We start from the raw sequence: 14,919 nt of genomic DNA on the forward strand, positions 1-14,919 counted from the left end.
AAATTTCAGCCATATTGAAGTTCAGCCATTCAAATTTCAGCCATGTTGAAGTTCAGCCATTCAAATTTCAGCCATGTTGCTGAATTTCAGCCATGTTCACTCAAAAATGACAAAATATTTGATAACACGGAAAAAACTCAAGATTTTTACACCAGAAACTGATAAAAATTAACCCGGAGCAACAGGAGGCTAATGGAAATTCCAGCTTGTAGGTTTCCATATAAAGCCGAGGAATTTCAACAAGATGGTATAACAAACTTGATAATAACATGAAATTTTTGAGTGATAAGGACATTCAAAGTGACCTGAACGCATAAATTATTACAGTCTAGGAAACAACACACAATTGTTATCAATGAAGCATCAATAAAATACTCTATGAATACTTAACAATACGTGGATTAATAGGGTACCCATTTTTTATCACTAGCTTGCATCACAGAAGCTCCCCCAACTAATATTCAAGTCCTTGCAATAACTTATTTCTGAGTGAGGAAGAATTAACCACGTAGACAGAGAGTTCCAATGGTATTATACTTTTTGTTTGCAGAATTAACACCTCAGCATTGGTCTAGTCAAGTCCACAGAGAAGGTACTATTTTGTATGCAGGAATAATACCTCAGTATCTGTCTAATCAAGTCCTCAGAGAAGGTATTGTATTGTTAGTATACAGGAATAATACCTTATTATCTGAAGGTATTGTATCGTTTAGTATGGAGGAACAATACCTCAGTATCTGAAGGTATTTTATCGTTAGTACACAGGAACAATACCTCAGTATCTGAAGGTATTTTATCGTTAGTATGCAGGAACAATACCTCAGCACCTGAAGGTATTGTATCGTTTAATGTGAAGGAATAATACCTCAGTATCTGTCTAATCAAGTCCTCAGAGAAGGTATTGTATCGTTTAATGTGAAGGAATAATACCTCAGTATCTGTCTAATCAAGTCCTCAGAGAAGGTATTGTATTGTTTAATATAAAGGAACAATACCTCAGTATCAGTAGGAACCATGCGCTGCAGAAGCTCCACGTTGTCGAGATGCAGCGTCTTCAGGTCCAGGGAGTTGACGGCGCGCGTGACGGTCTCGACGCTCAGCTCGAGCTTGCGGCGCGAGATGGCTGCAACAGATACACATATTGAACATCTTACAATTTAATGCAGTCCCAAACAAAATGGGGATTAATTACCCCATAGGGTACCGTAGTTTTATCCAACATACGGGTGTAGTGAGCGCTAATATTTTCAGTGCTCCAATTCAGCGGTTGTTATCAATGTTGACAGCATTAGGGGGAAGGTTAACAAGAGTTTCGGGTTATGGCAACAGGCCATGGATCTATTTCTTCAGTGCCGTCACTTCTATTCTATGTTAAATTCGGCAAAATTAAGATAATGCTTGAGAGCCACTGCCATGGGAACCTTAAACAGAAGTCGTCCTAGTTCGCAACAATAGCAGAAAAGAACAAACCACAAACATTATCTATGATGGAAGCGTCGTACAAATATCATTAGAATGTCAATTGGCGTGGCGGTATTGACTTTAAGGGCCCCAGCACACGGAACATTGATGGCAGATATGATAGAGTCAAAAACAAATGATGGCAAACCGTTTTTCGAAAGCATTTAAAGGCGACCCAATCGGTCGGTATTCGATTAGAAAATTCCATAAAACGTTTCCTAAGAACTCGATCACTTATTCGAATGTCGACCACCCGCTCTAAACCCGCTTATTCAGTCTCGCTCACTCCGAACCGTCCTTCCGTGCAAGATTCGAGTTTACACTTGCTGAAATACGTAGACCTGAGTTTGTGGAAAGATGGTATGGGTAAATTTAAAAGAAAATCGTATAGTATAACAGAACAACTACTCAAAAACTGTGAGAGAATAACTACTACTCAAGAAATAACTCATAACTTGATAAAAAGAATGTACTTGTGCAGCCGTTTTCTGGTCTGGTCGTACATGCGTAAGTAAACGATTAAGAAATTATTTAGATAGTAAGATTTTTTTATAGACCACCAATGTAGCAGAAGGAATAACTCCAACAAAGTTTAATTTCATGACTCACCGACATTCCTGAGTCGCGTGTGCTCCATTAAGGAAGTAAGTTCAGGTTTCTTGAAGCGTTTGCTGCCGAACGCGGATAGGGAATCCACTTCAGTCGAGTCGCCGTTAGCAAGCAGGAGCCCAACGTTAGGACCAATCTTGAATTCCTCCTCGAACGCAGCGAAGTCAATCACACAAAATAGCTTCTCGTCGTCCAAGTCGTTGAAAACCGTCCCGCGTACCTGCAACGTTGGCGCTAGCGTCAAACACGGAGCGGTAAACTGAGACGTGGATATGAAAACTTGAGGTTCTACTGTAAATGCGTTTTTAGAGGTGGCCCTTATTACCCCCGGGGGGTGTCTCTTATTACCCCGTCCTGCAGAAATGGCTGCCATTTTTGCTTGGAATGAGCTATGCAAATTCTGTCAATCACGTTTTTAAGCCAACACCTGTGTGCAACTTTTATGTAAGTAAAATTTTTTAATACGTCAAATATTTATTTTTGGTACAGACCTGAGCAGAGGTACTTTTAAAAAATCTCATTTTTCACACTTTTTTGCAGGGTTTTTTAGAGGTAGTAAATGTATGATTTTTCAAGTTGCTGTATGCTACTTAGATAGGAAAAATGTTGAACTTTATGCCACTATTATTAGTTGTACAATACTTTAATTAGTTTAGCTGCTACAACATTTATACGAAATGTCAGAGGACTGTCCCTTATTACCCCGCCCGTCCCTTATTACCCCGTTTGACGGTAAACCACGGCACTTGACTAACCTGGTTGGGCTTGAGCCAAAATGCCATCTAGAAGTAAAGTAAACCATGACACTTGACTAACCTGGTTGGGCTTGAGCCAAAATGCCACCACTAAAGTAAAGTAAGTAAACCATGCCACTTGACTAACCCTAAAAGTAAAGTAAGTAAACCACGACACTTAACTAACCTGGTTGGGCTTGAGCGCGACCCAGTTGAGGGTGGGCAGCTTGTACTTGGTGGCGACCTTCTTCTTGATGGTCATGGCATCCATGGAGTGTAACTCTCCTTTGCCCGGCATGGGGGGCGGTCCTCTGATGCCCCCTATGGGGGGAGGTTTTGGGGGAAGACGAGGTACTGCCATTGAGAGAAGACGAACCTGAGGGGGGACGGGGGTGGGGCATTAATTTTTTAATAAGGAGATTTAAAATTCTAGGAATAAAATCATGAATAAAGATAATATAATGATACATTAGATAATAGAATGATACATGATAATACATTAGATAATAGAAATATTTCAAATGTAAACACAGTAAAATCGTTTGCGCGGCCTAACAGCGCTAACACTCGAACATAGATATTGTATGGATTTTAATTATAGAGTAAAAAATCGATATTAATTAAAATGGAACTTATTTCCTCTTTCTTTACATGACGAGTGTGTAGGAGGAATACACTGAATATCAGTTAAGTATTAGTAATCATTTTAAAAGACTTTTGAAATAGATAATATTATAAACTAAGAATGTACCAACTCAGTAAATGGAACAAAACCAAAAACAAGAAAATTATCGCAGGAACACCAAGCATAAGTTTCGAAGTCACGGCAGGAATTAATGATATCATCAGCATTTGCGGACGGCTTCGCTGGTGCGACGCCTACATTTCGTTCCCTCAGTCTCGGTATCGTAGGCCTTAATCTCGTAGGCTCAAGCTGAGATCATTTGTAGACACTCAGAGGCCACGCGGTATGTTCAAACGGCGGTATGTTTGAAACGCCAACGAGGCGGTTCAAAAGCACACATCAACATCTAGTGCGTATAACTGTAGTTTAAGCCTTCACTTATCACTGCTAAACTGATGAAGTGATTATAAGTGTGTAGCGGAGCGGCTGAGGGTCTCGAGGTGCTGGATCTTGTACTCGAGTTTGGACTGCTGCTGCCTGTTATAAGTGTGTTATAAGTTATAAATGTGTTATAAGTGGTTATAAGTGATTATAAGTGTGTACCGGAGCGGCTGAGGGTCTCGAGGTGCTGGATCTTGTACTCGAGTTTGGACTGCTGCTGTCTGTTCTCCTCCTCTCGCTGCGTGGCCGTGCGTCGTAGCGTCGTCACCTCCGCCAGCACCTGACGGGGGACAGTTAGGTAATAAGTTCAGCAGCTATCTCAATCAATCGTCAGTTATGGAAAGATCAATCAATCAATCGTCAGTAATGGAAGTCTAGCAGCTATCTCAATCAATCGTCAGTTATGGAAAGATCGGGTTCTAAAGGCCGGATCCCTTGTGAATCAAGTCACGAAAAGTTCAAGAATCGGCAACAGGCCATGGGCCTATTTCTTCAGTGCCGACACTTCTATTATATTCTATGAACAAGAATCGGCAACAGGCCATGGGCCTATTTCTTCAGTGCCGACACTTCTATTCTATTCTAATAGGAGAGGGGGTGGCGGGCGATGGCGGGATAGATGAAACCATTACTTCATCAGGGTAAGGATTAGAAGACAAATTTATAGAGTTATAGAGGATAAAGATAGGGAACATTTCAAAGGATAAGATAACAAACAAGATTAGACTCGATGATATAGAAATGTGCAGATTATTTAACATTCTTCATGAGATTAGTTAAATTTCTTTAACTTAATCCTAGCTGCTCTTGCATCGACGTTCAAGAATTCTCCTTGAATTACGAACGAAATAATGCTCTATGTACTATAATGAGAAGCTTAACCCATTATCTAGGCACACATTAACCATCGTCGATGCCATTCGTAAATAAAGGCTTGGTGCCGTACCATCTAAACTCGCTTTAGTATACGTAGCTGGTGACTTCTCGTCTGTAATTGATGGGCTTAGCTTTTAATACCTGTCAGTCATTAGCTGACGAAACAATGAACTCATAATTACTTTTTATATTACGGCCCCAAACACGAACTCTTAATTATTTTTTATTTTACGGCCCCAAATAACGAACTCGTAATTATTTTTTATTTTACGGCCCAAATAACGAACTCGTAATTTTTTTTATTTTACGGACCAAATAACGAACTCTTAATTATTTTTGATATTACGGCTCCAAGTAACGAACTCATAATTATTTTATATACCGTAACGGCCCCAAATAACGAACTCTTAATTATTTTTGATATTACGGCCCCTTGTAACGAGTGTTGCTCTCACCAGACTGAGGGCTAAGCTCACCTGGTTATTTGTCTCGCGCAGCTCCTGGTTTGCTCTCTTCAGCTCCTCTAACTCAGACTCCAACTCCACGGACTTGGCGAGCCATGATGCTTCACTTTCTCGTAGCCGTTCAATTGTCTGGAAATAGCACATAGATATGTAGTTATGTACTCTCATGTCTTGAGTTCTCAAAAATATGCGTAGCAAGAGCATTACGAACAAAGCGCGTTGTAAAAGCAAAACGTTAGTAGAAGAATTCCTATGATTACGCTTCAGAAGAACACATCATTGTAATCATTTATCGAGCTACTGTGCACCTATTGTACGAAATGTCAACTCAAGATGATAATAGAGAAGGCAACATGAATCTCGTAATGTGATAATACCCATTATTGAGCGATACATATGATGAGTAGAGCAGAGCTCAATTATCAAATCAATTGAGATTAAATACTTCAGCTACCAAGCAATGTAACTTCCAGGGGCCATACATTCAAATCTCGCTAAGTGAACTTTGGGACTGCAAACGCTTACGCTCTATTTTCTTGTCTGTGATTGGTGGATCTTACTCGAAAGGCCGTCAATGATTGGCTGATGAACTTACGATCTCTTAACTTTTTCTGAAAGTATAGGCCCAGATTGTAATTATCTAAGTAAGTTTTGCTTGTCTTACGTGGGCCAGTTCTTCCTCGGTGTCATGCAGCCTCTCGAGCGCCGCAGTCTTGGTCTCGCTGTCCTCCATCAGAGCAGCGACGTCGAACACGTTGTCCAGGTACGCACAGATCTGAACCTGCAACACAACAAACGTGTATGTGTAAATTCAATATTTAAAACTGAATAGTTTCTCCCGTGGTCAACTACTCATAAAGCTTGCTTTGCCCGTCGAATACTAGACAAGAGACCATAGGACGATAATTGTGCGCAAAAAACACAGAAGTTGTTAGAAATTCTCTCCATTCTAAGACTGAAAACAAAAGTGGGTAATTTTTGACTTAAATGAGTTGTTTTATCTCAAAATAAATTTACTTGAATTGAAAGCATAATGCGACATTAACAAAAATATAACGCATAATGTCTCATATTAAATAACAATGTTCAAAACTATGATCTAGATTCGTTAACAAAAACTAAAAGAGATCATTTGTTGCTTTAAAAACTCCTGAAATTTCCGCTAATAGTGACTAATATTAGCTTATAATATGAAATCCTTACACAATTTAATATGGCCGTCCAAACAGATCGACTCGAGCTAAATGAATTTCGCTGCATCATCTTCATTCAAAGTTACCATAAACATGAAATGTAAAAAAAATTTCAGTTTGAACCCGAGTAAAAATATTGGAAGTTCTTGAAGTCTGTAGAGATTCTCGTTAATAAATAAAAAAGTAATTGAATTGAAGCGTGTAATAAATTGCTGTGGACTTACGTGCAGTTCTTCGCTCTCAGTGTTACGTAGTCTGTAGAGATACTCATCGAGACCCAGACGAGAGAACTCGTACTGTAGGTGCACTCGGAAGTTCATATCTTCTACGCTATGTACAACAATGTTAACAAATTGCATACACGACACCTGCACAGGGAAAAAAACATTAATTGTACTCAAATTCAGTATCAAGTTCGATGCGAAGTTGGAAGCATAATCAAAATAATTCAAGAACTTCCTGGTTAAAAGGGATATTTTCATGGCTAGGTGCGACGGTAGTGAGCATGTAAACATTTTTTTGAAAATAGGCATTGGGAGTAAAGGAGGACGTTCAAAACTCATTCTCTAAAATAATCAAAAATCGCCTGTATACACAATAATTTTTCATGTATATTAAAACGCAGATCAGAAACTGCGGTAGACGAAGAGCGAGAGGAACTAGTAACTACTCTGACGTACCGGTATAAGGATTTCCCTAAGTCAGGGGTATTGAACTGACATTTAGAGCTGTCAAGTTATGAGAAAAAATTTCGATTTGCTGTAATATATGGACTATTACAGACGGAGTCACGGTCTGGATTGGCAATGCAGTCCTCCGGTCACATTTCCCTGCCGCATATAATTACTCCGCTTTTTGCTCACCATAAACTCGATATGGAAGCAGTCTGGGCTGCAGAGGTACTGTATTATGGCGCTCTTTGCTCACCATAAACTCGATATGGAAGCAGTCTGGGCTGCAGAGGTACTGTATTATGGCGCTCTTTGCTCACCATAAACTCGATATGGAAGCAGTCTTGGCNAAACAACATTTCTCCACATAGGAAAATAAAAAATATTTGTACTGCACAAATAAATTACAGCTTTATAACAACATTTCTCCACATAGGAAAATAAAAAATATTTGTACTGCACAAATAAATTACCGCTTTTATAACAACATTTCTCCACATAGGAAAATAAAAAATATTTGTACTGCACAAATAAATTACCGCCTTAAAACATTTGTCTACATCGGAAAATAAAAAAATATTTGTACTGCACAAATAAATTACAGCTTTATAACAACATTTTTCAACACAGGAAAATAAAAATATATGTACGTATAGTTATTAAAATCTGCATAGATGTCGATTTACAGTTGAATTCTAAGCTTATCGGGGCACGCAGCATTACGTAAAAGTTAGGAAAAAGCGCTGGCTTAATCGGTTTTGTTAAGGAACGAAAATAAATACGATTTAAATGGAAATTCCATCGAAGCTGGCAGCACGAATTTTTTTCGTGCCTGCCGGTTCGCTTTGTTGACTATCACGGAGCAAGTTCATCGATGACTAAAATTCAAAATGCAAACTAGAAAATTAAGTCAATATTCTCGTCACTAATTGTCCAACATTATTGAACTTATGAACCGTCAATGATTGCCCGATAAATTATTATATTCGAGAAAGGAATGGAGTAATAAAAGGTCCGATTGTCCAAAAAGACAATTGCTGGAAAATGGACGCATACAATATTATAATAAAAGAACTCAAAAATTAATCACATAGAGTACATTAAAAATGTCGTATGCACGTATAAGGCAGCATGATATGTTTCGGTTTGCTTTAAAAATGACAGCAAATGCCAATTGTCCGTCCCGGCTCCCTCGCTAATGTCAGAAGAATGTCAGTCGTGACGTATAGCGCCTCCATGCAGACGCTCAGCACGGGTCGCTATACCGTGTGTTTTTGGGACACCGTAGCAAAAGAAACACACCTACGTAGCAAAACACACCGTGTTTTTTTTATACGTAGCAATGACGACAATAACGGCTATCCTTGTGGAATCATCAAGTACGAAATTCCCACAAACAGCAAACAAGGGAGCAGAGGCAACTCAAATTTAAAGTTTGAGCGTCTGGTGAATGTGTTCTGCATGAGATAGGTATTCAATTTTAATGACGTAGCTTAGAGACTTAAGATCGATGGACATGAAGTTAAATGGCGATGATTGTGTTATTATGGAAAATATGTACGAGCTCTAATCTGGAGTAAAAATTAAAAATATCTACTTGGAAGAGCCCCAAAAAGGATAATTTGATTGTGAAGACAGCAAGGCCTCGTGTTTTCATGAATTTGTAGGAGAATTAATTAATAAAATTATTATGCAGTACTGCGAGGCGTTTACCTGGTTTGTGATTGAAAGATCAATGCAAGTGTGATATAGATAGTCTCGATATCAAGTTGGGATGTGTGCAGGCCAGTTTAAGACAACTAGGTGCATGAAAATGAGATTCATCATTAATGATAACTTATATAATTCGAATAAAAGATAAAAAATAGCTGGAATTAACATGATCGTGTTGTCTGACGCCCACATTCAAGGTTCAATTAAAAAAATTAAAATGGAAAGAAAAAAAAACCTAATAATATTTAGCAAGGAAAATGTATTGCAACAGCAAGACATTCTTATAATGCTGTCGATTAGTTACTTTCATACGCGTGGTTTCTGTTCAATAATATATAATCAGTGAAGCGATAAGCCCATGAAGTGTGACAGAGTGCGACCTACCCGCGCCATTTCGGAACTTCACTCACCGGCGTAATATACCTTGACATCTTGACGTATTAAATTTCAATGATTTTACATTTTTTCTCAAGAAAATTAAAGTTACTTAAACCCAACATTTGAAAGTTCCTTCACTTAAAATCAATGTAGTATATCTAAGGTGAAGTTACTTTCATTTTTCGGGGAAATAAGACGAACATTGAACATTCCTCGATGGATATCGGACTTCTAATTTGTTTACAATACAGTGTATTAAAAGCGTACCTCAGCTCCTTAGTTTCCAATGCATTGTATTAAAAACGTAAGTCAGCTCCTAGGTTTAAAATACATCGTATTAAAAGCGTACGTCAGCACCTTGGTTTACAATATATTTTATTAAAAGCGTACGTCAGCTCCTTGATTTACAATACATTGTTTTGAAAATGTACGTCAGCTCCGGTCGGGACGGATAAGAACTGAAGCAGAGCGTACATGCGTAATTTCTGACATCATTCAAAATGAGAATGACGTGAACGAATGTGAATCATGGCTAGCAGAATCTCAAATTCCTGTATGCACCACTACAGTGTTATCGTGGCGACGCTTATCTTGAGTGCGATTTAAATCTCAAGTGCTGATAAGCGATTGCTTTGCTCAGAAGATAAGACATTTCCCGGAAAACATGTTAATCATCAAACGCATTCTTTGATTTCATCGGAAATACTACCAGGTCAAGAGTTCGACGTCACAAAACCCAAAAACATTGATAAAGAAGGGGCACTTAATTCAGGAAATAAAAATATCGAGAGTTTTTCCATCCGACGAAGGAAAGACAAGAAGCACACGATAAAACGGACTGTGTAACCTCATCGGAAGTTCTTCAAGTCTCCTGGCCACAGAATCTAACGCACTATAGCAGCAATTAGCAAAATTAGAACCTTGCTACAATAGTATATTGTTATGTTAATGAGAACGGCAGGTAAGAATGAGGAGTCATTACGGACAACTGCACACTGTAGGAGAGCTAGTAGAGAACAAAACACAGCAAATTCGAAATAAAAGATAAGATATTCAATGAAGATTTTACCGATAAAATGAAGAACACCGACATTATTAAGAACATCTAACGTCAGAGCTGCTCACAGAATGTTCAATTATGCCGTCTGTATTGTTTAGGGATATTTGTATTATGGAAGATGGATATATACATACAAATTCACAATTTCTACTACGTATCTCAAGTAGCTTCACTTAACCTTCAAGCATCTAGGAAAAATCATAGATAATAAAATAAAAATAATAATAATGATAATAATACTTTTTAATAATAATAATAATAATAATACTTTTTAATAATAATAATAATAATAATACTAATATAAGACGTAAAAATATAATGTTTCTTTACAAAGCCTATGTGTTTCTATTTTTGACCTGCTCATTTCGCCACTGAACACTTCATCTTTCGGTTAGAAGCCAAAAAGCTGAAGGATGAGTAGGTATGAAATAAGTTGTAATCAATTTTATTTTAGACATAATTTTAACATGTAATATCTCTATATTACATGTTAAATGTCTAATATAAAACTGATTACAACTCATTTCATACTCATCCTTCAGTCTGTTATTACGCTCCACGATCTGCGCAGTGAAAAGAAGTGGTGCCATCAACAGTGATCTGATAAACTTTATAGGAATAAATAATTGAAGCATGCACCATAAAAAATATCTCTTGAACGAGGAAACGCAATGAATAAACTATTAATCATTAAAGATACAAACCCTCTATTCGCGAAATGTAGCCTATAATTTAAAATACAAGAAAATAAAATTAAAAAATGAATACTTGAGTAGAAAGAACATTAATTTAATAAGTCCGGCATTAGAATCAGTGGTAAGACACTGTGAATAGGACCACTAGGATTTATATACATACGAGGCATGAATTGCATGCTAGGATATTCAATTCCCTGCTAACATCACTAGATTTTCATGCATTGAATAACTCTACAATTAATATTAAATAATATTATTTCTTGATGATGTTAAGTTACATTTCAGAGAGCAAAAATTATAAAATTCACTACAAAGAATTACGAGTTAAGTTGCACATTAGTAGTAACCATGCATTTAATTTTGAATTAATTTTACCGATAAATATTGATCGTCCAGTACAAGTATTAGTATTAGGATCTTTATATCCGTAGTATACATGTAAGTGAGATATGTAAATGCAAGTAAAAGCGGATAGTTAACAAAACAATAATTAAAGTATTAAACTACTGCAAAAGAAGCAAGAATTTGCGGAACTTGCTTATCCTCGAAAAAAAAATCCGAGACTTGGAATACCAGGATAGGTTTAGCAGCCACGCCCGGATGCTTCCTCGAGAACACAACACGCGTCTTGTGCCGACACGCGCGTGACCTGCGACCACATTCTCAACGCTAGATAAGTAAGAATGTGTTCCAAAAAAAATCACGGTACGGTAGTAGTTTTAAAAATCAGTAGTTCTAAAAAATCACGTACAAGAAAAAATTTGAATATAGAAATCATGTGAACGATGCCCCTCTCTCTGTAAATTTGGGCAAAAGATATATGGTATATTGCAGTAAACAAAGAATATCAAAACGAACTTATAAACATGATGAAAGTGATTATTTTAACAAGTGCATAATCAACGTATTAGCGACGGATGAAGAACTGAACGAATGAAAACAACTCCTATAAATTTAAAATATACCTAATGATGGTTCCATGAATTCGAAACAACAAACGATGCAGAAGTAAAATCCTTAATATATTTAAATGCTAGTCAAAAAAAAAAAAATAAAATAAAAATAACCACGGATTTTTTTTTTACGATTACAAGCGGTTCAAAATACATACAGCGAAGGAAAAACAATGCGGTCCAATACTAAAACAGAGTGAAGAAAATAAAGGCGGCACTTTAATTCTCGCATTAAATACTGATGAAATAAGAACAACAAGCGCATGAACGCGAATCACAGTCGCCAGTACTCGCAATCCTGGAAAGTCGTCCAATACTAGAACAGATTGAGGAAAATAAAGACTTTTTCATTAAATACAGCTGAAATAAGAACCACAAGCGCATGAACGCGAATCACAGTCGCCAGTACACGCAATCCTGGAAAGTCGTCCAATTCTAGAACAGATTGAGGAAAATAAAGACTTTTTCATTAAATACAGCTGAAATAAGAACAACAAGCACATGAACGCGAATCACAGTCGCCAGTACACGCAATCCTGGAAAGCCGTCTCATCCGTCCGGCGGGCGCAAGCGGCCGCGTCGCCGTATAAGGAGAAGACGCGGCGCTACACCTGCGCCCCAGGCGACGCTTAACTTTCCCTGCCATCCCATCCATCGTACATACGGGCGATCGATCGGCCATCATACGGGTACTGGTACGGGCCGAACTTTCGATGCCTATCGTTCATACGGGCGGGACGGGGCCATCATACGGGCACTGGTACGGGCCGAACTTTCGCTGCCTATCGTTCATACGGGCGGGACGTGGGCCATCACACGGGCACGGGTAAGGGCCGAACTTTCGATGCCATCCGATCCATCGTTCATACGGGCAGGACGTGGGCCATCATATACGGGTACTAGCACCACACTGAACTTTCGCTGCCGTCTGATCCATTATTCATACGGACGAGACATCGGCAATCATACGTGTGCAAATTCCACACTATGACTTCTACTGGCATACGATCCATCGACCATACGGGAACTGACACCACGCTGATTAATTTCATCGCATTTTTAGCGAAGAAGAGACGACGAAAAGCTTTACTCGGGCTTCCGTTACTTCCATTAAATTGGCCATTTATGGGTATATTATGTACGCTTAAAACTTTCTACACAGTAGTATGCTCAGGGCAGGAGAGTTAATGGAAAAGCAGCGCAGGCTACTGTGCCATATTCTACAAATGCTACGAATTATTGATAATTTTATGGCTATTTACTAACAGATGAACGTTCCCAGTTCGACCTAAATTCTCACAACAAATATAGGTAATGAATGCCGGGTAAAAAGACATAACTAAGTCCTGGCGCGTGCCTAGACTGAGCGTCACATCGGCAACCACAAACGGCGAACGCGGACGCGCGGTCAGCCACCGATCAACGTGTCTGAAAACGACACTGCAAAGAAGATTTAAATGCGTTAAGTTCAATCAACGGCAAGGAGAAAACTGCCGTTGACTAATTCAATTCACATAATATCACATGATACGCTTGAAATGATTTTTCATTTGAAAATACTACACTCTAACGTATAAACACGAAAAAATATTTTATTCAATCCATACAATCTTGATGAACTCAAAAACGAAGTTAGAAACGTCGAGACAAAAAACTGCTACACCATCAACTGAAGGAAGTTCGTAAATGATGAATGCTAAATTGAAATACTCTTAGATTTAGCGTCAGGGTATCCAGTACATAAGAGCAGTTAAAGCCTGATATATACCCTACCTCGTATTGGGTCAATCGCGGGTGAGGGTAACATTAATAACGTGACTAACGTAACGTACTAATGGTAACATTAGTAATAAAGTAAGTAGTATTAGTACTACTTATTACCATTATTAGTTCCATTAGTATTAGTTAATTAGTATTAGTACCATTAGTAATAAAAGATTTTAACACCATGTGACACTGTGACAGAATGTAGAGGCATTGAATTAACGAGGGTTTCAAACACGTCCACTATCCATCATGTGCTCCCATGCTTCCGTACATCACACCGCAGGGAGGATACCCAGCAGATAAAATTACCCAGCACGTGAAGTAATTGAATGCATGAGCATTCTCAGATTGCAAGAGTATTCATCAAGCATGGGTACATAACGTGAGGGAACAATGTAACGGCATCACATAACATATGAAGGCATCGGAAATAAGAGGGTAATCATCATGTGAGGGCATGCAAGCCACCGTCTAACAAGCCGTCGGTGTCATGAGCTCTTCAGAAAATAAAGGGTCATCGTTACAAGCTTTACGACCTGGAAAGCAGGCGGGCAAGCGTGGTAGGATGCCATGAGGGTCAGGATGAAAATAAGGAGACGCAACGTCTGTTTCAATGAACATATGATATTTGCATGTGAATAAGTTTATTGCTTCCGGATGTGTACCGGTACTGCAAATGGACAGCGAAAGGTATTCAGTAAGAAAACGCAGAGACAGTGTAGAACAGACGGATATATAACTGTAGAAGAGGTATGAAGTGTTAGAGAGACAGGAGGCGACAGCAATTATTGACAATAGAGCTTGGTTGTGGTTTCAATTGACGTTTCCTGACGTGCAGTTAGCACGTACGAGGTCCTCGTCCGACTACATGCAATGCCTGCAGGCACACGCACGCATGCAGCTGCAGTCGCCACTCAAGTAACTGTAATTATGACCTCCAACAACTGCAACCACGACGCCAAACAGCGGCAGTTTAACTTACAAATGGCATCTAAAATGTCTCCAAGTAGTTGAAATTAAGCGGTAATGAGAACCACGAAAGTTGCGAGAAATCATTGTAATATCGCCATCGCCAGTGAAGTTTAAAAAAATAGACAAGGAGAAAGCATATCACATTAAAGGAACAATACTATGACGCGCACAAATAACACATGCAGCAACAATCACAAAAATTGATGAAAATTACAAATTATAAAAATGATAGTGAAAGTGTAATGCAGGGAAATGAAAATCAAGTGCGATGGACTTTAGACAAGAAAAAGTGATCAAGTGAGCA

General features: G+C 38.5%; 1 protein-coding gene across 1 annotated transcript in view; it reads right to left on the reverse strand.

The window, feature by feature from the left end:
• Positions 1 to 14,919, reverse strand: part of LOC108679212 (formin-like protein) — a gene marked incomplete at its 5' end in the record, with an annotated part of 40,189 nt that overhangs the window by 10,438 nt on the left and 14,832 nt on the right. The window contains 8 exon segments of the mRNA XM_047885577.1: positions 996 to 1,123; positions 2,071 to 2,290; positions 2,992 to 3,181; positions 3,909 to 3,966; positions 4,033 to 4,150; positions 5,223 to 5,339; positions 5,875 to 5,991; positions 6,628 to 6,771. Of these exon segments, the coding sequence (XP_047741533.1) occupies positions 996 to 1,123; positions 2,071 to 2,290; positions 2,992 to 3,181; positions 3,909 to 3,966; positions 4,033 to 4,150; positions 5,223 to 5,339; positions 5,875 to 5,991; positions 6,628 to 6,771 (1,092 nt within the window).

Source organism: Hyalella azteca, unplaced genomic scaffold (assembly GCF_000764305.2).
Source record: "Hyalella azteca isolate HAZT.00-mixed unplaced genomic scaffold, Hazt_2.0.2 contig2464, whole genome shotgun sequence".
Classification (NCBI taxonomy): Eukaryota; Metazoa; Arthropoda; class Malacostraca; order Amphipoda; family Hyalellidae; genus Hyalella; species Hyalella azteca.